Source organism: Pristis pectinata, chromosome 23, assembly GCF_009764475.1.
Source record: "Pristis pectinata isolate sPriPec2 chromosome 23, sPriPec2.1.pri, whole genome shotgun sequence".
NCBI lineage: Eukaryota > Metazoa > Chordata > Chondrichthyes > Rhinopristiformes > Pristidae > Pristis > Pristis pectinata.
In genome coordinates, this window is record NC_067427.1 from 6,171,155 (window position 1) to 6,196,375 (window position 25,221).

The following is a 25,221-nucleotide window of genomic DNA, read 5'->3' on the forward strand; positions in this document are numbered from 1 at the left end:
ATGGAACCCAAACGACACCTCAGTGTTTACTCAGCAGTGACCACTCCACTGCATCTTCCTCACCCCGAAAGGCTCTCGAATCGTGGCCATCCACACAAATACCTGTTTCCTTCTACAGGTTAACGACAAAGCAGACTCCACCGGATTACTCCAATAATCCACACGTAGATCGGAGTGACAGGCACAGTTATTGTTTCTCATCCATCGATAGAGAAACTAGCAGGCTGCTGTCTCTCTCTCTCTCTTCTTCAGACTGACTCTGACTGACTGCTTCAAAAACATCATTACGTCCTTTATCTCCTGTTGTCGTAACCACGCCCACACACACACACCACTATGCTCTATCTTAAAGGAACATTCACCAAGAGTAACCCAAGTTTGTAACAATTCTCTAACTTGGAAACCCATGCAAAAACTGAAAATGAAGCTTACTCTCCAGGTAAAAACAGTTTTCTATTAATCTAGGCTGGTTTCATTTTGATATTCTCTAAACATTGTTTAAAGTCTAGGAAGCAGTTGAAAGAAACTGCAACAAAGCACACGATATAATTCAGTTTGTGTCAACTTAGAGCAGCAAAACAAAGGCTTCCTTGGTTGAGGGTAGAATGCACATGCATCATTTGTTTTCTCTGAAAAAAATCAGCAACACACAAGTATTTGCCACAAAAATACAAGGCCATTAGTGCAAGACACTATAATGGACAAGCTTTGAGAGCAAATCTGGAGAACATATGCAATTAAACACAAATCTAGAAATGGCTGTTAATGATTACCTGCTTTTCCACAGAAAAAGTCTCCTCCAATATAATCACCACAACACTGAACAGTATGAACACCAATCTATGAACTACCCTCACTAAAAAAGTAACTTGATCCTTTTGATTCTTCTACACAAAATATTAAGTTGCAAAATGCTTTTTTTCAATTTATATTTCAACATTTCCCTTTATTTTCAGCATTTTTCTTTCTTGGATCATTTTGCTCTCTAAAGTATTTTCACCAAGAGAAAAAGTGCATTGCCCTTCCCATCCTGTTGTGAGAATTCTTAAATGAAATCAACTGCTTAGTCTGCTTGATGATTTCAATGTTCATTGAAAGCAGGAATCCCCTGACAGCTGAATACATTTTACAAGCGATGATGTAAAAAGGAAAATCCATATGACAGATTATTACATCTATATGGACATCAGTGATGACCATTGCCCCTTTATTACTGACTCTCCTTCATCTTTCCAGAAAATTAACTATCATGACATTGTGGTGAAAAAACATGTGGAGTCAAAACTAACTAACTTGGGTGAATTTTCTTCCAGGACCCCTCTAGATATGAATGCAGCAACACTTTTCTACAATACCAAAGAATCCTGATGGAAAGCTTGCACGGAAATCACTTTTACAAACAAACACCTTCTATCTAATGGAAGAACTGGGCTCTAACCTGCCACCGAGCATATAGGCACCTAAAACAAGACTGGTCCTGGCTGACATTGCCACCTGATGCACAAATGACATCTTTAAACCTTAACAGTCAACTCCTGAGCAAATCCTGATCCATCCAATGGATGTGTGATATCATCCTGCCCCCAACAATCTTGGGATTGCATTTGCTGTTCCACGGTCGATTGGAAGGGTAGGCAGAACTGAAATTAAAACCGTGGGGGCTGCTTTTGCGCCTCAACTCGCCGGGACGATTGACCTTCCGCGTGGAAAAAAAACTGATGGAAACATGCATCTTTCATCTTAGAAGGGAAAATTAGAAAATCCCAAATAATGCACACATTCAGACAAGAATAAACTGGTTAAGTTTCTCAAATAAAAAACAACATAAATACAGGTCCCAATTTGCTGCAATGGTAAAACATGGATTTCCCCTTTCACAACATGACTTGTAAAATATCATCACTACCCATGCAAGTGATAGCAACTTCTAGAAATGCCAAAATTGCTTTCAGCTTTTCCTTACAGGGTGTTCTGTTTTATGTCTTCTCCAGAGCAATCAAGGGAAATAAATGATCTGTCAAGCACTTAGAAACTTTGTTATTTATGAACTACTCTTGCTGTAAAATGACTTTAAAATTAAAAAACCTTTATATATGCCTAAGTGAACTTTTAAATTGTATACCTAGCCATAAAAACTGATTAGCAATCTCTGAAGCTTGAAAGTAATTGTGAGAATTGTAAATTCTTGAGAAATAGTTCAAAACAATGGGTTTTAAAGTAAAATAGGCTGGAAATTGAGCTCTCTCTCTTTGTGGCTAGCTGATTGTTTGAATTGTTTAACGATTGGTTACTCAGCCAACTTGGTACCAGTGTTGAGAGAAACCAAGGATCCTTTTGATATCAGAAAAGGGGAAGTTCATACCATGGAAACTGCAAATCTTATCTGCCAACTTTGAGGTCAGTCGTGAGAACCACTGCTTTACAGCTGACAAAACTTTCACCATGCTTATTTTTGAAATTATCTTAAATGGGAAGCAGAGTTAGGGTTGAATAAAAACCCCTTAAAACACTTGCTGCTTTATTCATTAACTATTAAGCAGACGACTTGAACAGAGTCGAAAGGCAGTAAAATGGATTATTCAAAGATTATTAAATAACAAAGCAGCTTACATTAGGGTGGGGAGCATGCAGAAATAAGTCGAAAGTGCAACGGCAATGTTGATTGTGAACTCATATCATTTCCATAATGAGGAATATTTCTTCTGAACTACTTTTAGCAGATTTGTAAATACAATTATAACTTTACTAATAGTATACAGAGGAAATCTCCTAAGACTTATTTATTCAACTGTTCTGCTTTGGAGAGATGACAAGTTCAAGTCAGCACAATCAAACACTCGGCTTGTTAATTCTAAGGTTACTGAATGAATCCCTGAAAAGTAGTGACTTACTGCTGGTTATCCAACAATCTTGATTTGGGGATACAACTTTTATTTTGTTTATATACCAATGGCATACCGACTAACAAGAATGCAATATAATGAAATTCTATACTGCACCCACCTTGCCGTCAAATTTGGAATACTCATTGAATGGGTTGTTCAGCTGCTGTGGACAATGTTCAAGTCGTACAGAAAGCATAGACGATGTTCCAGTATTCAGTGGTTTTGCACGGAAGTCCTTCTTTTCAAACAAGCAACCTAGTTCTTCAGCTGAAATAGGAAGAACCGCTTTTGAATACCTGATCACCACAAGCTAATTACCCACGAAGTTTAAAACAAATTGTTTTCTAGTCCTGAAGGTGATGCACGTGCCCTGGTGCTTTAATACAAGTAAAACCAGACAATTTTTACTATTTTCGGGTACACCACCTTAAATATTCCCAGCCTGACAACGTATTCAAGTCTGTCTCAGACCCAAGGCCCTGAAGAACAAGTGACAACTGCACAGAACGCAAGGTACATCAAATAAATGAAGTTTATAAACAAGCAAATAATAAAAATAAAAGTGAAGGTAAAAGGTTTGCAGGGGTAACCAATATTCATGTTATTAAAAGTTCTATTTAAGCAGAAATTAAATAAAAAGCAATTTTCAAAGTGAATGCTTCATGTTAAAAGTTGCTATTAACTTGTGCCACATCCTTTTAAATCATTTGCATTAATCAAGTATTAGCAACTATATTTCTAAGAAGGAACTTCAACACAGAATTGAATTTCAATGGAATTTATGACATACACAATTGGAGAGAACAGCAAGTGCAGTTAAATGCTCATCTTCTTAACTTGTATGCATTATTTCCACCCAAATTAAAACTTAAGTTTATCAAGTGCACCATCTTCATAAAGTATTTCATGAACACTTTTTAGGGAAGATTCAAGCATGACTTTATTCATACCATGTATCTACACTGATGCCATTCAATGTGTTTCATGATCACAGGATTTCTAAAACGAGACTTATCAAAATAGACACTGAACTCTGCAGGTTGACAAAAATGGACAGTAGTTAATGGAGCTTCAAAATGATGGGAATTTTACTGAGTGACTGCAGCAATGACTGCTCTTTTGGTGTTGTGAACCATCAATTGTGTGCACCTGAGCAAAATATAAAGTTTCAGCTGATGACACTATGATAAGATAAAACTCGCAATCTTTTGAACTTTTGCCACAGACAAACTTTTCAACTTGCTCCTGTCTGTCACACTTTCTATCAAAATCTGTGCTTTGGAGCTACATTCAATCAAAAGCCATCAACTCAAAGTAAAAACCAAGTATCGAGTGCTTTACAATCTTGCCATCTCTGCAATTAATATTGAATAAAATTATTATTTTTATGTGCATACAAAAATCAATACAATGTGATTTTAATCAAAAGCATTCATAGGACTTTTCAACCATTACCCATTAAAACATATCACACTTTTTCTTCCAACCCACAACATACACTGAAAATATGCTGCAGTAATTTCTTTGCCACATTAACTTTATTTGCCAATATTAAATTTTCAAAACAGATCTTGAGATTAAATTTTTAAAACAGCATAACTGCATATTGCATGCAACTAACTTCAAAAGTTTTCATTTTTTAAGCAGTACTTTCACTCTGTTCCATGTTCAGCAACACTTTTTTAAATCAATATTGAGAATAATTTTAGTTTGAAAGGTTATTTTAAAATAACTTTAAGACTAAAATAATGGAAATATTGAAATCAGGATTTGCAGTGCAGGATCAAATTCCATACAACAACCCAAAACATGCCTTACCTGAAAGTATAGTGTTTCTTTCTTTCCACTGAATAATTTTTACATTTAATCTGATTTTTGTCGTTCTTTTTCGTAATCGTTCAAGCCTTTGAGCTGCAGAGAGGGGGAAAAATATTTAAAAAACCAAAATCTCTGTCTTAGAAAGTCAGCAATAAAAGTGTCATAATGAAATACAATTACACATTTTAAATGGGTATTTTATATTGTATTATAACTATGTCAAACGCTCATAAATTTTCAAAGATGACACCACAGCTATGCAAATACCAACAAAATTCTGAAAGTGTCCATGATTAATAATTGAATTTAAAAGACATAAAACATTAATAGAGCTCATAAAGAGTTTCAACAGTGCAGGGAATATTAAAATGTAAAAACATGTGTGATTAATAATCTGGTTCACAACTATAAATCATTAATAATGTTTCTTCCCGAAATGTTAATGGTTGGTAAAAGTCAATTGACTATCAGATTACAAGGAATAAAATTATTACCTGGGTTTTCTTAAACTCAAAAGTGAACTGAATTCCTTGTGCAGTATTTTATTACTTTACGATCAAACTAAAATATCAATGGATTATGTGTCTCAAATATAGTGCAAAGTGGAAACAAACACTAAATCCTGTTCGAATTTGGACCCAAAGGAAGTGCAGCTAGTTTTACTTGTATTCAATGTTGCTCACACAAACACATTGTAACTTTATAAATAGGAGCCTTTCGACTGTACTTCCTCCTCCCATAATATACACTGCCTGCTTTTTTTTGGATCATGAACCATCTTTCTGAGCAGACTTTTTAAAATAGAGAGAAAAGTGACCATAATCTTGCCATAAATTAGATACATCGAACAGTACACTAAATTGAGGAGTTTAACCTGAAACCTTCAGGAAAATTACTTTTTGGAAATCTCAAGTCTGACGCTATTGAAATATAGCAGCAAATTCTATTAAATAGATTGAGTGTACTAAGGCACTTTTAAATCTCATTAGATCTGAATACCATATCTCGCATTTAAAAGCTGCACATTATTTTCCAAATAAAGATGTTACTAAGATAAACATATAGAGTGGAGATAAGGGTGGGGTGCGGTGGGGAGCAGAGCCACAAGAGAAATCACTTGCTATTCAGCAGCAAGCCAGAATCCTGCAGGGAAAATAGTGAAGTGTCTACTTCAGTGCCATGAAGAGGTGAAACCAGCACCTTCTTGGTCTCGAGTTACAACATTGCCACACAAACCTTATGTAACCCCCTCCCCCACTCAAATGCCCACATTCTTACAAGTTATGGCACACTAAAAATGTCAAATTTTTCAAACCACACAACCTGATCATGTCCCAAAATCCCTATTTATTACAAGACTAATAGACAGTCTATTTTACTAATTTACAGAGTTTATTCTAAGCAAAATACTACTTTAGACTTAAAACTAATTTACTTCAAAGAATCAACATAACAGGATTACGAAGCATTACTGTGCAGTTATGGAGATAAAATTAACTCATTACAGACTAGTAACACTTCTTACTCACCCAAGATGCATTTAGGGTTTTACCTGTGTTTGATCGTCTCCGAATACCAAAATCCCAGCTTGAGGTAATGTCAACTGATTGCGAGTAGTCATAACCCTGAGTCTCACCACTCCCTTCCCCCTGCACATTCATCCTGAAATTGCTGGATACAGGAGCATACATTTTCTCCATATCAACATCATGGTCAATAAGAACCATTTCACACATCCCTGTGTCATCACTTGTGACATGTGACTGACGGATGTGAGCCAAGATAATAGCAGGGTTGTCCAGAAAGGCCATTCTTTTGATGAAGCAGCTTCTTTGAAAGTTATTTTCTCTCTTCCATGTTACATCCTGAAAGCTGAGCTGAAAATACACAAAATAAATAGGATAAATTTGCAGAGCACTGCAACTGATATCACGAAACAAAATTTTGACAAAAACTTCTACCCAATAATTATTATCAGATTGACATACCTTATAATAATATAGAATTCCTGGGGTAAAATATGTAACAGCAATGTCAGATGCAAGAATGCTCTTTACAGAAAGGGCACCAACTGAAAAATTGCAAATTTTAATGCTCGTCTACTTGTTTTTACACACACACACCTTTTTCAAGCAGTCCCTTTAAGGTTGAGGATGACTTGGCTGACTTGCTTGCACTCAAATCCTGACAGGTTTGAAAGATGCACGTGTGTCAGTTCTCCTAGCATGGGGTAGCCATTGCGCAACTATCAAAGAGGACTAACCCTCACTTTCAGTGGCAGGGTGTTCATTGATTGAAGACCAGGCTTTACTGCATTGATGACATATACATGTCAAACTGCTCATTTGCTCCCCACCCTTCCCCCTCCAAGAGGCCACCAATGTCCCTCTTAAAGGTACATTGGTTTATTATTGTCACATGTACCAAGATACAGTGAAAAACTATTTTGCATGCATTCATACAGATCATTTCATCATGGATGTTACCCCGAGCACCAAATCATCTCACCCCTTTCACCATTAGCACTGAAACGTTGTGCTGCAAAAAAAAACCTGTTTGAGCTGTAGGCCAAGTGGAGGCAGAGGCTCTCACAACATTTAAATATCTCGACGAGCACTTCCATTGCCAAGGCAGAGAAGGCTATGCACCAAGCAGCAGTCAATAGGATTAGAACAGATGGCTACTTGATGGTTGGCATGATGATGGTGGGCTCAAGGGCCTGTTTCTGTGATGTACAATCCCAAGGTCAAGGTAAATTGGCCCTCCAGGCAGGTAACCCTCATGAATGGGGAAAGCTGTAATTTTGCATCTCCTTACTATTGTTCCATTGGGCCAATGTTCTCAGGGAGGTTGCAATTGCTCAAGTTATGAATATTGGCTCCCAAGGACCTGCTTGGAGTCGATTTTCCAACCCTGCATTATTGAGAATTGAAAGCATAATTGAAGACAAGTGTGGGTGCAACTGACTGCAAATCAGAGAGACTGCGCAACTTCCTTTTCCATTCCAGATTCTCCTTTCTATCAACGTCATTGAATTGGTCGTTGGCTCTGCTACCATCGGCCAAAGGTACAATTTATTTGGAAAAATGTAATCATGAGGGCAGCTATACCAGTCGTACATCAAGAAAGATAAATTTAGATAGAACCAAAAGAACAGAAATTGGCTATTCAGCTCAACTGGTCCATGCTGGGCTTCATATTCAACGGGTCTCTTGCCACTGTAATGGTGTCCCACCTTGGCTCACATTACTTCGTTCCCATCTCCCTCATGTCCCTTGAATTGTGTCAGTGGCATCTGCTTCAACCATACATGGCAGCTGTTAGTCTTAAATTCTTGTCAACCAAGTGATATTCTGCAACTCTAAGTACTTCATCACTGCAGTCCACAAAGGAGCATAAACACGTCCATGCTGACCATCGAGTACCTATTTACACTAATTCCATTTACCAACAGTGTGTTTTGGTGATTCAAGTGCTCACTCTGGTGCTTCTTAAGTGTTGAGAGAACTTGCCTCCACCATCTTCTCAATCAGTGCATTGCAGATTACAACTCCCCTCCAAGTGAAAAATTCTTTCTTCAGTTTACCTTTCAACCTTCTACCTTTCACCTTAAGCCTATGCCCTCTGGTCTGAGGCACAACTGCCACGTGAAACTTATCTACCTTACCTATGCCTCTCATAATTTGAGCATACCTATATCAGAGCCTCCTCTGCTCCAAGGAAAACCAAAGAAAACCAGGCCAATCTAGTCATCCCAGTTGTGCCTCAGACCAGAGGGCATAGCCATAAGGAAGCATCTTGCTCTGTACTAACAATGCACAGCAAGATTTTTTGGAGAAGACACTGTTGGGTGTATCATTGGCCACCACTGGTCACATAACCCATCTTTCTGAACTGAAGCCCCACTTGTTTGCGATCTGTAAAATATGTAGCATGTATTTCTTATCTTCATGACGTACACAGCCTTGCATACTTCTTTGCACTTGGATATCTTGAGGAACCATTAACACAAAATTCAACTCCGGCAAGGTGATTGATCAGGTGACAGCAGAGCAACCAGCCAATTTCATGAAGTCAACAAAATCCAGAGTGGACCTTTGATCCATTTGCATACACCGATGAACAATTTCAGTTTCAATTTATGTCATATAGCAATATGGAAGATCAATTGCGAGAAGATGCCAAGGATTCACAACCCATGGCTTTCAGCAAATGAAACACTAAGAACAATGACCTACAATGGCAACAGTACAAGGATGTGAAAAATGGTAGATTCCCACATCCACACAGGCCAATCCATGATTCAAAGGCCAATTTACCTGGTCCCCTTGACGTACAGCTCAAGCAGATCTTTTATTATCATATAACATCCCAGTGCTGATGGTACAAAATAAGCTCAGATTGATGGCATGCGACACAACTTAATGTTTTTAAGAGCAAATATCATATCAAAAGGATGCTAGTCATGCTTTGAATCAGAGGTCAGTAAGTTTTAAAATTTGCATAAAACAAGAGGAAAAAACATTGGCTGACCAATTGTTTACAGGAAAGCAATTAATTCAGTACAAGAGAATAGTGAAGTGTATCAGCTCAACAGGAAATGTCTTTTTCAATACAACCCAAGTATCAAACTGAGATCATGGAAGCTTATTGTGCACAAATTGCCTGTTGATTTTCCTAGTGGACAACAGTGAATGTAATTTAAAAATTTTAAACAACTACAAAGTGCTTTAGAATGGTACTGATACCATGAGAAATGCAACAGGAATGCAAGTTTTTCCTTAAACATGGCAAAAGCAAAGCTGTATTTGCAGAGTTACATTCATAAAGCTCACTGTGGTGACCCAAGCTCATTGTGGCAGGATACTCACCAAGGAAAGATGCAACTCCTCCAATATTATCAGCTGCCTTATGACTTGTATTCTATAGTCTTTTTCAATTATTTTATCTTTGACACTGACAAATTTGCCTTTTGATTTTAAAAAAACTTGAAACAAATGATTGTATGCTCAAACAATTAAGTACAAAATGCAAGCTGAGAATAATGAATAAATGCATCCAAGTTCTTCTGCAGACTACCGAAGCCTTACACTACTCCTCACCCATGCACCAGTTCCAAATGTATTTTTATTCTCATTCATTTCCTCTTCTGGACATATTAGCAGGAAGTCAGAGCTTTTAAAAAGCAGTTGGGGTGGGGGGGAAGACCAACTAATTACAGCAACGCACATTTAAAACATCGTTTCCTTCCTCCACTTCAATCTCCAATCTCCAGAAAGCAAACCAGATTGTTTTAAACACCACTAAGAGAACGGCACTACTCAGTTCACACTGAATTCTGCCCAAGGTTCATAAAAAATACTCAGTATCGCATATGGTAGAATATACTACGTACATAATTCATGAATAGCAAAATACAAGTTCCAGCTCAAAGCTCAATTTCGGTAACACTGCAGTCTTGCACAGAAGCACTTGAATCAATGTACAACTAAATGCTCACATTGGCCTTCAGTGAGATACCGAACAGATGATTTTTTTGAAAAACACGATGACAACTTGTTCCTTCAGTCACACAGCACTACCACATAACATTATCCAAATGCACCACATGAAAGGCTCAAGTCAACAAATTTTTGTTTAGCTTTCGTTTGTGGTCAATGTTTCAATGAGAACTTCAAAATGCTCTTTTCAGCAGAATTGCTGGAACTCAGAAAAGAGTCCAATGCAATGTCTTGTTCCTACAAATTTCCCACATCCCTTTGGTTCCTTTTGCTGTTGTGTACATATTCAGTACATAAAGATAACTTCTTTGAGGTTGCAGGTTCCTCAAATTCAAGTTAGCAATTCTCTAGCCAAGATAAACCCTGCGCTCACCAGAAGTCTACATGGATACTATCTAGCAGGTACCACTTGATAACACCAGGAGGCAATTTGGCCAACTTATGCATCTAATTCAATTGGAATTCAACTGTCGTTGGTTAACTTAAACAACAATACTTTTACTTTGCTTTCTCATTGTGAACTTAATACTTACATGATAAGCTACCATACAGGAAACATCTGTATTTTTTATGTTTATGTAAACCTTAAAAAGAATGCATCTATAAAGCCAACAAAAGAAATTTTTTGTTGCACCTTGACCAAATTTAGATAAGTTCTAAAAAAATACTCAAACAACCGTTAACCCAAATGATCCCTTTTCTCAATGCATCAGAGAAGAGTTGGAACAACCCATATTTGCACAGTTCAATTCAAGGCAGAAAGTTGCATACAAGGAAAGGTAAACACCACGCACACAGTAAAAATTTAAGTTTGAAAAGTTTGGTCAAAAGTTGTGGGATCATAGAGAAGGGAAGTGGAGTGTTGGAAGAATTTATGCAGGACATCCCGGAGCACAAAGCCCTGACAGTTGAAGATTGAGCCAATAATCTCTAGGTGGGGGTCAGGGTAAAGGAAAGGGCAAAAAGAATGCACAACACATCCAATCTACCAGATCTATATGAAATGCCTATGAAAGTAGGTCAGACTGCTGGCAGGTGGATGTATGCATCCTCAGGCAATTATTATCTATTCATTAAAGTTCAACTATGACAGCAGGAATCTGGCCATATTGGAAAATATACGAGAGAATTCAAAGTACATCCATGGCAGGGAAAGCTGGTGGCATTACACTCAATAATCTCTCTAGAGGTGGTTCCAGAGTATTGGAGAACTGCTAACTTCAGAGGAGAGGCTTTTGGTAAGAACTGTGCACAACTCTAGGCCATAGCTTGAGAACTACATACAGTTCTGGTGTTATACAATTATGATTGTATCGGAGGGTTCAGAGTATCTAAAAGGACGTCAGGACTGGAAAATTTTAGTTATGAGGAAAGATTGGATAAGCTGGGAGCTGCTTCCTTTGGAACAGAGGCCGAGGGAAACACTCAATTGAACATATACAATTTAAAGTAACTGGTCTAAGAATTACAGGGGAGGAGAAAAGGTTTTTCACCAAAAGCCAGGCAAGCAGTTGGAACTCATTGGGTAAAAGGGTGGCAAAGGCAAATCTCTCTTGGATATATACTTTGAAGAGCTGTGACCTGCAGGACTTCCAGATCTGGTGCTAGAAGATAGGAATCAGTTGAGTAACTTCTTTTTTTTCCCCCAACTGGCAGACAATGGCTTAAATGACTTCCTTGTGTGTCATAAATTGACAATGAAGGTTCAGTATGTTACATGTGGAGAAAGAGTTTCCAATTTTAGTGCACAAGGAGACATAACTGCAAAAAAATGAATAACCAAATATGAAAAAAGCAGAAAATTCATATTTGTATGCAAAGAAATTAACGTGGCTGAAGCTGTTGGTTTAAGGAAAATCTTGAAGAGTACAAGAGGAAGGAGGGAAATTGTGGATGAAATGCAAAAGGAAAAAGAAAATCAGTAGATGAGACAGCAAGTGCTCACAAGTTGAGCCAATTGGGCCACTTTATGCTTGTAAATATGTAACAGTGCTGAACAGCAAGGTGCTGTTCTAGATGTTACCACTTATTTCGCCACGGCTACCGAGCTATGCAAAACATGGGTCTGGGAGATTTTCTGTTAAGTTAACTGATTTTGCTTTCTGGTGATGAGGGCAATTTAGTCCCTACAGGGACTGTTATCAATAAAATTTTTACAAAAAAAGTGTCCCAAACAAGTTCCAAAATTCAATGATCCACAGTAGAATACAGATATGCATGGATTAGACACAATGGCCATTTGGGCAAGAGACCTACACACAGTACAATAAAGTTCAAATAATCCCCTATCCCATTGCTCAAATTCTCAATGGTTCAGCACCTGCTCCCACATTCACTAACCTCACCCTGGTCCCTGTAAACTCACCTAGTTCATTGGAAAATTTGACACAACTGTATAACATCTGAAAAAAGGTCAATTAGAAGTGTGTTGGTGAATTAACACAAGTAATATCCAATAATCTGGAAAATCTGCCAGTCTGGCACCATCAAGATGCCAGACCATCAGACCCACAGAAGTGTCAAACAGCCTGACAGTTATTCTCACCGGATCACACACCTTTCTGACCACGTGGCAGATTCACACAGAGAAACTTTTGGCAGGGAAACCTCCTGATAACTGATCAAATGATAAATCCATGCTACTCACTGTTGAGCAACACTTGGAAGAAACAAAGCAGCAGCAAGGGTGCAGAACCTACACTGGGTGGGAGACTTCAATGCAGAGTGGTTTGGTGGTATTGCCACTGACCAAGTTTGCCGAGACCTGAAGAACAACTGCCACACTGAATCTGAGGCATGTAGTGAGTGAACCATGAGGGATAAACCTATTTGACCTCAGCCTCAATAATTTGCCCATGGCAAATTCACCCATCTATAACAGCACAAGTATAAATGACCAGTCACCAGTGTGTGTTCCTTGCGGACACAAAGCCCTGCTTTCACAGAGGACACCCAATACTATATTCTCTATGGCACTACAATCATGCTAAATAGTACAGACTCAGAACACATTTGGCAGCTCAAAACTGCACTGCTACAGCAGAAGTGTACACAACCACAATCTGGAACCTCATGGCCCAGCATTTCCATCACTCTACCATTACTATTATGCCAAAATTTAATAAGGATTGCAGAAGAGCACGCCAGGAGCACCAGCTTGCATGCCTAAAAGTGATCAGCTGCCAGCCTAGAAAAGCTGCAACACTGTGAGCTGAACAGCACAAACGGTATGTAATAGACAGCTAAGCAATCTCACAACCAATGGATTAAAATGTTCTGAAGTCCTACCATGATTGGTAGCGGACAATTAAAGAGTTAACAGAATATGATTCCCCCCACACCACCCCCCCCCCCCCCCAAGAACATCCCTACTCTCAATTATGGTAGGGTATAGCATACGAGTACCAAAGGCTGAAGCACTCACAGTATGTTCAGCCAGAGGTGCCAAAAAGATGATCCATTTTGGCTTCCTCCAGAGATGGCCATCACAGAACTTGGGCTCCAGCCAATTTGATTTATTCAGTGATATCAAGAAAATGATATAGCAAGGCAACCTACCAGCTGTAGAAGTGGAGTCATGCATTCTAGAACTATCAGCACCTCCACTTAAGCTGTTCAGTACTGTTACAATATTGGCATTAACACAACAGTGGAAAACTGCCATGATATGCCCTGTTCAGAAAAACCATGGCAAATCCAATCTGGCTAATTGCCAGTCTACTCTCAATCATGAGCAATATGACTAAAGGCATCATCAGCAGTGCTATCAAGTGGCACTTGCGCACAAATGCCTAGCTTGCAATTTTCCAGGACAATTATCCATAGACCTACTCACAGCCCAAGTGCGAACATGGACCAGAGAGTTGAATTCCCGATGCAAGGTGAACGACTGGCCTGAACATCAAGGCAGCACTTGACTCAATGTGACTTCAAGGAGCCCTGGTAATACTGAAGTCAATGAGCATCAGCGGAATAAGATTGAATGCCTAAAGTCATACCTCACACAATGCAAGATGACTGGTGGTTGGAGATCAATCACTCCAGTCCCCGGACATCACTGCAGGAGTTGTTCAGGGCAGTGCAGTGGGCCCAACTGTCTTCAGCTGCTCCAACGAACTTTCTTCACAATAAGATCAGAACTGGTGAGGTTTGCTTATGATTGCACAACACTCAATTCCAGTCATAACTCCTCGGCACATGCAGCACTCTATGCAAGCACGCAGCACGACCAAAACAGCATTCAGACATGTGCTGCCAAGTGGCAAATGACATTTGTGGCACAAATGATGCCAGGCAGAGACCATCTCCAACAAAGGGGAGATCTAACTACCCACACCTGACCTTCCATAGCATCTCCATGCCCCCTACTGTCAACATTCTGGGGGTCATTACTGACCAGAAACTCAACTGAACCAGCAATATAAATACCGTTGCAAGAAGAGTAGCTCATAAGCTGGGTATCCCAATTTGGTAATATATTACCATTCCTTCATTGTGGCTGGGTCTAATTCCTAGAAATCCCTACCATCAACACTGCAGGAGTACCTTCACTACAAGTACAGCAGCTCACCAGCACCTTCACAAGGACAATTACAGAAGGGCAACAGATGATGGCTTTGTTATTTATGCCCAGATTGCTGAAAAGAATTGAATTACAACTCATAACTTTAAAATTATTCCAATTCACTTCACTGCCCTGAATCAATTATACCTGGGACTCTCAGCTCACCATGCTCAGGAGATCCACCAGAAAAGTTTAAATAAAAATAACTATTGATATTGATACTGGTAGAAGTTTGAAATTAGCTGAATTTTTTTTTGGATGAATCAAATTCAATTTGTAACTTCTCAGGTTGGTATCAAGGCCTCTATGGACCTACAAACATAACTTGTGGAAAAAAGAACTACAATAACATAGTTAGACAATCCAAAATTCGAGATCAAAGATGCAGACAAGAATGTGAGTTATCAAACAAGAAAGGAAACTAATTACATTTACAGACCAACAGTAAGTAGCCAAAGTGTGTTTTTAACTCAATTGACAATAGCTGAAGTACAGATGAACCACAGGTAAAAGATCCAAGGAGAAAAATACACCTTTGAGATGTCTCCCTGACATCTGGAGTTAATCACACCAAACTCCAGGATATCTATTCCCAGAACCTTCACTCTTTAAAAAGGGACCAGCTGCATTCCACAGGGGACATGTTCATTATCCGACCGACACAAGAACATTGCTTCTGTATTTATATCTATATTTCATATCAGTTTTCCCATCCTGAACCCTCTCATCTCTAGTGACATCTTGGATATATTTTCATTGAAAAACTGACAGGCCGGGAGAATGGGTTGCTCATAATTCTGGGGTGCAAAGGGAAACTCTCAGGAGTTTGTAACAAAAGATCACAAACACAAAAAACAGTGCTTCTGTAAAGAAAGAGACATTAACACAATTCACTTTAAACATTATACACTAAAACATAACAGTGACCATAAAAATATAGATGTCCCCAAATGAGGAAATAACGTTGAGGCAGTAAATAATATGTAAAGCTAGATCTGTTAAACCTTATTCAAATGGCAGCTAAGTCTCCCAATCATGCAACCCGAAAAGGACATAGAAGATAATAAGACCCACGGCAGAATGTAAACACGAATGAAGTAGGTATCCCTCTCAAACAACTTACACACTTAAGTACACATGATGTAACAAACTACTAATTAACAATGCAGACCAACAATTCAGGTTGTATATAACAGAAATACTCTATTTTAGTATTTATGCAAACATTACAGAATAGAAGATGCAATATAGAACAAGTAAATTACATATTCAACATATTTGTTTTCTTTGAAGAGCTCTGACAGATTGCAATGTTAGTTAAATGCTGCACATGTAATTTTCTTACTGCTTATTATGTTGACAATCACCACTATTAAAATGTACAATTTCAACACAGCTGACTAAAAAAAATTGGGGTTAAACAACTAGTGTGACTATGCTTCAGATAACAAGTTATATATCTACAAATATAAACAAAAAATGCTGGAAATATTCAGCAGGTCAGGCAGCTGCTATGGAGAGAGTAACAGTTTCAAGTGCATGATATCTGCAAGTGAGTGAAAAAACTATCCATGTAAACTCAATTGATAAACCAATATGATGAAGTGAAATATTTTAAACCGAGGTTTTACCAAAGATTGGCCTCTTAACTTCCACTGTCAGAGGGGGATAAGAATCAGCTTTGTGCACACAAAGATATGCCAGCTGATTTTAATATAATCACTCTTTAATCTATGGCTATTCAATTACATTCAAACACACATCTTCCTTGGACAAATAGATTTTTGATAGGCAGCATTCTTTGAAATAACTTCTTCTGGTAGCTTTGTTTTATTTAAAAAGCATTGGGTATCAGACTTTTTCAAACCTGTATGGACTTCTGGGACCTTCAAATCAGAGCTCATCAAGCCAGATCCCATGAAAAAGTAAAACCATAGTTGAAGAACACAAGTTATTGTTCAGCACAACCTTGCAAATTTTTTAGTTTAAATAATGAAATAGTAGATGTCAGGAGGTAGACTTTCCATTTTAATATCAGTGCTGAAAGAGTGCAGTGACAGCTTGTAGTATACAGCTTCCACTGTGAAAATAAGGGGGGGGGGGGGGGGGGGGGGGGGGGGCAGAAATACCTGTGAATGAAAGCCAACATAAAGCTAGGAATTAGACTGCATTGGAGCTGTTGCAGGCAAAAGCATGCATCATGAAATTCTGAACAAGTTCTCATGTGGAGGACAGAACCTGGTTGGGACAATGAAAGACAAGCTCAAGATTATTGTTGAAGAACACAATGATGCTGGAGGAACTCAGCAGCCAGGCAGCATCCGTGGAGAAAAGCAGAGGGTCAACGTTTCGGGTCAGGACCCTTCTTCAGGACTGAAGATGGGAAAAAGGGAAACCCAATATATAGGAGGGAAAAGCAGAGCAGTGATAGATGGACAAAAGAGGGGAGGTGGGGTGGGCACAGGGTCGTGATAGGTAGATGCAGGTAGGAGAGAGTGATAGGCAGATATGGGGGAGGGGGGGGTGCGGTGAAGAGCAGATCTACCAGGGATGGGTCAATGCTAAGGGTGAGGAGAAAAAGTGGGTAGAAAAAAAAGATTGGCTAGGAAAGGGTTTCCTAGCCTCTTTTTCTACCCCCCTTGTTTCCTCCTTACCTTTGACTCATCCCCCAGTGGATCTGCTCCCCTCCCCCACACCTTCCTATCACTCTCTTACCTGCATCTACCTATCACCACCCTGTGCCCACCCCACCTCCCCTCTTTCGTCCATCTATCACTGCTCTGCTTTTCCCTCCTAATATAATGAGCTTCCCCTTTTCCTATCTTTAGTCCTGAAGAAGGGTCCTGACCCGAAATGTTGACTCTCTACTTTTCTTCATGGATGCTGAGTTCCTCCAGCATCATCATGTTTTTCATCGAGATTCCAGCATCTGCTGTCCTTTGTTTCTCCAGATTATTATTTCAGTATCAGAAATAGTTGGGGGGTGGGGGGGGGGGGGGGGTGGGGAAGGATTAGGAATGAAGTTCATTAAAAGCAGGCAGAAATTACACAAAGAAATGGAAACCAAATTCAGGCTCCAAGTAATCACATGAATCTGCAACTCTAGACTGGCTTAAGTGGCAGCTACAAAGCATGAAATCAACGTTGAACAGAACATAAAGAGAATGGCTTGCTTTTGCTTACAGAAAATTTCAGCTTATTCAGTATTTATTGTTGCTAGGACAAAGATTTCTATCATACCTTTGCAGAAAAAAAAGTAAAGGTGGATTAATTTTGTGGAGTTGACATTTGAACAGTGGAGAAAAGGGATCAAATGATGAGTCAAAAAAAGATCCTTCTACATTTAAACCCAATTTCAGTCTTAATGCTTAAGTGGCAATTAAAAATAAGACGAGCTGTTAGAAATCCTTCTCAAAATGTCACATGGTTGAAATGTTCACATGCACAATTGATTTATGTTGATCATCATCCATGTAAGGTTCTCTTTGTGGATAAAATACAACGTGAAATGTTAGTTAAATTAAATCAGCTAAAGAACGCAAAATCTGCAGAGGTTGATGAAATGGGAAATTTAAAAACATTGAAGAGGTGGCAACAATCTTTTTAATTTCTACATATCAGGTGAACAAAAGCAGCATGGCCGGATGACATTATCAAAATGATAATGCAACTTCAAGAGAAAAAGCTAAATGCAAAATTGACAAGCACTTCTCCACAAATTTGGAACTCTTTCCCAAACCAAAATAGTCTGCCCACAGATATTAAAGACAGATGGTTGACAAAGATCAATTTGTGTTTGTGGCATTTGTGTAGAGAAGGAGTACTCTGTTAGATTTTGATAAAGCTTTTAATCACATGGACAGGATCAACTTGGATGCCTGATATAGGCTCAGTTCATGGGGGCAAGGAGCAGGGAAGCAGACAAAGAATTGGAATCACAAGTGGATGGAAGGAGGCCTTCATCACCTGTGGGGTACAAAGTTTACACAGAAGCAATTTTAAGAGAATAGCTTCATTAGGTAGATTAAGGGCGGGGGGGGGGGGTAAATTTTCAACTCAATAATGTTATCAATCACCCCTTGGCATCCAGTACCATGAATGGTCTACGACAGAAGGTAGATACCCTAATTATGCAGCAATTTAAAATGAAATAAAGATCATTGTGGACAAAATCAAAGTTTGAGACTTCTAGGATTGCAAATGAAAGAATCAAAGAATGTTTGAATACTCAAGGGACTCTTGGATCAGGCAAGACGACTTAATTAAATTATCAGAGAAATAGATAGGAGTTAGGATGACAAATGAGCCAAAGCGTTGAGTGCTGGAATTAAAATGGCATTATAAAGGAAAAGGCGCACGAGGAGCTTGCTGACTGGACAACTGAAGAGTCAGATATTGAGTATAATCACGAGACCTGGATTCTGTGAGATCAGAGTTTGAGTGAGTCAGCTGAAAAGAGAAAGATGAGAAGAGGCAACATCAGACAAGAGACAACATCAGACAAGAGAAATGATGTTAAGTGATTGATAATACAATAAAAAGATTGAAGAGTTTAAAAGTAAAATTGGATGCTTTAAGGCTGAATGGAAAAAGAAAAAGATTAGGGGATAAAAAAAGGAGAATGCTTGCAGTCAAGCTACAGAATAAGAAAACTGAAGAGGAAAGTCCAAGTCTGTGGAAAGAGGAATTGAGAACTTGACTAAGGCATCAATAATGAGTTATGATCTGACATAAAAAGGGTGAATGAGTTATGAGACCAGATGAACAATTTTCAATAAAGGAAGTTGCACAAATATTTGACAAGGAGAAAAAAAATCCAGAATTATGTGAAAAGTGCAGGATGTCAGACAAATTGGATTCTTTTCAAAAAAAGTCAGAATTGGAACAGTGGAACAAAAGGTCTTTTTCGGCAATGTTATAATTCAGCAAAGACACATTGGATCATAACATTCATCATAAACTAACCAAAATATGTTGTATTTCGTTCTTGCATCTCGGCAAATATCAAAGAGTCTGGAACAGAATTTATGGAAATTACATGCTATTGGAAAAGTTAGGACTGCAGTTAATTGCAAGTTTGTGTTTATTAATAAAACATCAGATAGAGCTGTGAAAATCAGCCATTTCCTTGAATTTTATTATTTTACTCACAATAAAGATAGCAGCTGTGCCCTAAAGTAACTGCATGTGGTTTAAACAACATGCTTAAAAAAAAACTGTCCAGCAGAGCTAAACTTGAGTCATTTTATTTTGATCATACTGTTGGACATTTTGGACCAACACATTGACCAGTTTAAAATCAGCATCTACAGCATTATTAGAATTTTACAAACTGTTCAATACACACACCACACTATGAATGAATATAATGTTTACAAGCAGAAGATTTGCAAACTTGTAATTTATATCCATCATTTGAGAAATACCAGTGGCATTCCTAACACTGAATTTCCAGCTGATTTTACAAACATCAAAGTACATGAGAATTTCAGGCAACACATCAATGCTCTGGAAATGATTTCAAAACATGTCAATTTAGAGACATTCAGGTGGTAGTTTAATGGAATGGTTAATCATTATTTTTAAACAAATGAATACTATAATGCACAATGAATGCTCCTGAATGCAACAGCTTAGAGGTCTAAAAGGTTGCATTTCAGACTCAAAAATTGCCACTACCCCATCGATGCATCAAATAAATGTTGGCACCTTAATTGTGCCTTTATAACATTGTTAATGGTTTGTTAATTTACCTCCTACACTGTTATTATACTTCAAATGATTTAATGACTGCCAGGGGAGTATGCAACATATGCATGAGTTTTATCCTTCAGCATTATTTTCAGTTTAAATCATACATGCTACCCTTCCTTTATGTACAAATTAGTCATGTAAAAAACAAGGTTCTGGATTTTCATGTGACAAAATAAGAATTAAGATCAGGAATTATCCAATACCAGAATACAACCGTTTTGATGCTTTGTGTGTTGCAGGCTACACTTGCCATTGCTCATATCCAGATCTCAAAGCTCTGCTGCTGATGCTCTCTGGCAGCCCTTTGCTGGGGAGTACACAAAATGTTTTGCAGGAATACAACAAAAAAACCATCCCACCAGCAAAATGCTAACTCTTTCTATTGGCCAGAAGCAAATGCACCTATTTGCTTATTACAGTGAATTCTTGGGAAAACCATTTTCCCAGCAAAAGGAAACTGAAAATGCTATCTCAGCTGTAGGGAGGGGTTGACCGAGGTACAGTGGGTGAGGAGGCAGGGTAGGGAGGATTACAAACACAATAACCGTCCAGCAATCTTGGCTTTATGGAGAATGACATTTTGCTATTCATCGATACAAAACAGATGTTTTCATCTTTGAACATCAATACCCAAGATTGATTGTGATTATAAATTCAAAAGTCACTTCAAAAGTTTTACCTTCTACAAAGATAACTGCAATGTAAGGGTGTTCTTTTTAACCGTGCAGAAAGTAAGGGCATTCTGTCAGTGAATTCACAATACTAATCTCATAATTAGCAGCTTAATTAGGTAATTATGGCTTTGCAGGGGATGCCTAAATGAAAAATGACAACACTGCATCACGGTCACCTACTTATACAGCAGTTGTATTTTTACATTCGTGTAAGGAAAATAAAATCAGTACATTAAAAAATCTTTTCCATGGCTTTTTCAATTTAGCACTGAGTACTACAGTTTAGTTCCAAAAATATGCGTAAACTATTGTTCTTAGTGTATCTTTCTGCAAGATTTTTTCTCCCAAATCCTGGGAGAAAGTAGCTTGCCAAGCATTTCAATGCTCCAACATTTTACAGATATGATCATGAAAGGAGAAATGCTGTGCGGTAGTTTTCCTGATCTTCAGAGCCATTAAAGTACATGTTAAACGTGAAAGCCATTACAAGAAAAAAAATACAGCAACCAATTTGCACACAGTCCCACAAAATGGAGATTAATTGCCAATGGATTATGTGGTTTACTTGACCATTTCAGAGGGCAGTTAAGAGTAAACAATGCAGGATTTTTTTTCCAATCAAGCACAAATATCCAACATCTTTAGTTGAAGGCAACAGCAACTTCCTTGGCAATAATGGATACTTGTGTAACTGGTCACTACATCTGTACAAACATACAAAGCAGGAGTAAAGCCCTCAAGCCCCCTCTGCCATTATTAAGATAGTGGTTTGTCTGATTGTAACCTCAAGTCCACATTCCTGTCTATGTTCAGCAACCTTTCCAAAGATGCATATCAAAAAGTCGCGTCACCTCTGCCTTAAATGACTGACGCACTTGTGCATCCCCGCAAGAGGGAGGTGAAAGATTGCTAAGTCAAAGAATAAATAGAAGACAAGGACAGAGGAGAAAAAGAAAAAAAAAATCAAAAATGGCAAAAATACTCATGTATTGAGTGCACATTTCTGCTGCTGAAAACTTCAGTACTGACAGTTAAATGGAACATCTGAACAAAGTGTTTGGGTACTTGCTGTACATTTTCATAATCCATACTGAAGGTTTGTAAACTAAGCCTCTCATTTTGCTCTGTAATAGACCAGCCCAGGCACCATGAGCACACTCTTCTGCCAAAATGCATTCTACTCGAACATATTTACTTTCTCCATCTTCCTAAAGATTGTTGCCAGAGGTCAGCCAACACAGAACAGGGTAGAAAGTAAACCCATAATCCTCCAAAGTAGATCAAGTAAAATAAATATTCAAAGCTACATAAAAAGGTGTGGTGTGGAAGCTTCACTGTGCATTTCCTAAAATTAGGCATGCTAATGTATTGAATCTACTGGTTTACATTAAAGGAATTTGGAATTCTAACACATGAAGGATCAAATGCAGAGTCAAATTTCCTCAATCCCATGCAACTCCTGAATTACAGAAATCCAGGATTCAAACTGATAGTCCTTTTTTTTAAAAAGTCAACTTTTATGAACATGTCAATCTGTGACATTTAACGCTATAATTAAAAGGGTATTGAGATTGGGTAACCCACTGTAGATTTTAAGGGTCTTGGGTAATGAGGTGGTTGTGGGATTTAATTTCCAGAGTTCAGGGCCAAGGCAGTTGCCAGTGGTGAGATAAGAAAATGAGTGGCCAAAATTGAGAGGTGCTATGATTCCAGAGTTGCTTTGCTGGAGAAAGTTAGACAAAGCAAAGAGAAAGGCCATAGACAAATTTGAAAAACAGGATGACACTAGAAAAAAATTGAGACACTGCCAGACCAGGAACCACTGCAGGTCCTCAAACACAGGAGTATTACATGAACAGGCCTCAGTGAGAGTTAGGATAAGGGGAGCAGGATACATAGGAGAACATAAGATAAATAAGGGGAACATAGGATACAGGGTGGGGAGACGACCAGGAGAGAGAAGAAATTGTTGCCTTGAGGAAATAAAAGGGATGCCAGGATTTCAGCAAATCAGTAAATAAGTGGGGCAGAGAAAGTGGTCACGTTGATGCTAAGGCTATGGGGTCAGATGCACAATTAAGGGTCCAACAGAATGCCAATGTTGCATGCTGATTCATTCAGCTTCACACAGTGCCTTGAGGGGGGAATAGGGGGTATTTTCCTAAAGAAAAAGGGCATGGCAATGTTAACACTCAGTTTGATCATTTCAACCATTAATAGATTAGATAATATACCCAAACTTTGAGAGAAACACTGCCTGTTGGGCGAGATGGATTTTTGTGTTGAAAATGTAGTTTCCAGCCTTATCAGTATTATTGGCAAAGATAAAAAGAAATCCAGAATAAATAACACCAAATGTTATTTAGCTCGAAGAAAAGTACATGGAGAAATTGACCACTTTATTCATCGTCTGAGAACACCACCCTAAGAGTTGTGCGCCAAAACTGGTAATGCAGTCTGTGCTTTTAACAAAACTACATTAACATCTGAAGAAATACTAAATTCTCTCCCAAAGTAAATATCAGACTACTCAATGTCATATTATTTATCCCACTACATGGCACCACAACCTGGTCGATGACAAAGGCTACAGAGAAGAAACTTATGAATTTTGATGTCAAAGTGACTAGATAATCAACATCAGTTGGATAGATTGATTTGAATGTTTGTTGGAGAAAGAACAAAGCAAGTTAATAAGTCAAACTGCAAAGTAAAAGCAGTACAGTTGGCTGGATCATCGTGTTCTCAAGAAGTGAAAATTCCTAACTACTGGATCAAGCACTGAAACAGGAGTCAAACAGAGAAGGGAAGCATGCAAGGCCAAAAACAACCTAGCAAAATATACAGAGAAGGCCTTTGAAAAGCTGACATTGTCTGTGAAGAAGAGCATCAGTTAGCAAACAAACCAGCTGTTATAGAAATTACTGCAGCTAGCTGGACCAATGCACTTAACTAATGAATCACTGCACATGAAATGGAGGGCAGACAGATGGGCAGTTAAAAAAATACTACAGGATATATAATAAATGTTATTGTCATTTCATTTGAAGAAGAAAAGCAAATTAATTGTAGTAGTCTCTCCATTTCTCAGACATGTTCTGCACACAATTTCTACTTAATTCCACACCAATAGTTGAGACTAAGCCTCATCGAAAAACTTGATACCTTCAACAACATCATGAATTACACCAATGTCAGCCAAGGTCATTAACAGTGAGGTACAAACCCTAAAGATTCCAAGAAGCAAACTACTAACATGAGAATATTTTTTAAAAAGTATTCGTCTAACTAATCATCTGATAAATCAAAATATGCAAAGATAACAATGGCAAACACTCCTCAGCGTTCTCATCATGGTTCCATATTGTTTCAAAATCAGGTTTATTATCACTGACATATATCATGAAATATGCTGTTTTGCGGCAGCAGTACGGTGCAAGACAAAGACAAAAATTACTATAAGTTACAAAAATAAATATAGTGCAAAAGAGGAATAACAAGGTAGTGTTCGTGGACTGTTCAGAAATCTGATGGCGGAGGGGAAGAAGCTGTCCCTAAATCGTTGAGTTTGGGTCTTCAGTCTCCTGTACCACCTTCTCGATGGTAGTAACGAGAAGAGGGCATGTCCTTGACGGTTAGTGATGTCCTTAATGATGGATGCTGCCTTCTTGAGGCACTGCCTCTTGAAGATGGCTTTGACAGCAGGGAAGGTTGTGCCCATGATGGAGTTGGTTGAGTCTACAACCCTCTGCAGCCTCTTCATCCCATGCATTGGACCCTCCATACCAAGTGGTGATGCAACCAGTCAGAATGCTCTCCACTGTACATCCAGAAATTTATCAGAGTCTCTGGTGCCCTCCTAGTTTGTCTCCCAGATACTGGTTTGAGAACTATTACCACAAATCATCTGACTCTCTCCTATCCAAATCCAAGAAAACAAGACTATTCCAAACTAAAAAAAACTACAAATGCTGGAAATCTGATATAAAAACAGTAAGCACTGGGATAATCAGCAGGTCAGGCAG

General features: G+C 38.4%; 1 protein-coding gene across 5 annotated transcripts in view; it reads right to left on the bottom strand.

The window, feature by feature from the left end:
- Positions 1 to 25,221, bottom strand: part of mapkap1 (MAPK associated protein 1) — a 197,556-nt gene that overhangs the window by 159,474 nt on the left and 12,861 nt on the right. For 4 of the 5 annotated variants that reach the window (XM_052037365.1, XM_052037363.1, XM_052037364.1 and 1 more), the window contains 3 exons: positions 6,256 to 6,580; positions 4,704 to 4,796; positions 3,004 to 3,152 (listed from right to left, as the gene is read on the bottom strand). In XM_052037365.1, coding sequence (XP_051893325.1) covers positions 3,004 to 3,152; positions 4,704 to 4,796; positions 6,256 to 6,514 — 501 coding nt within the window. In that variant the 5' untranslated portion in view covers positions 6,515 to 6,580. Of the gene's footprint in view, positions 1 to 3,003; positions 3,153 to 4,703; positions 4,797 to 6,255; positions 6,581 to 9,574; positions 9,702 to 25,221 lie in introns of those variants that run through there. The other variant, XM_052037366.1, reaches the window with a different exon arrangement.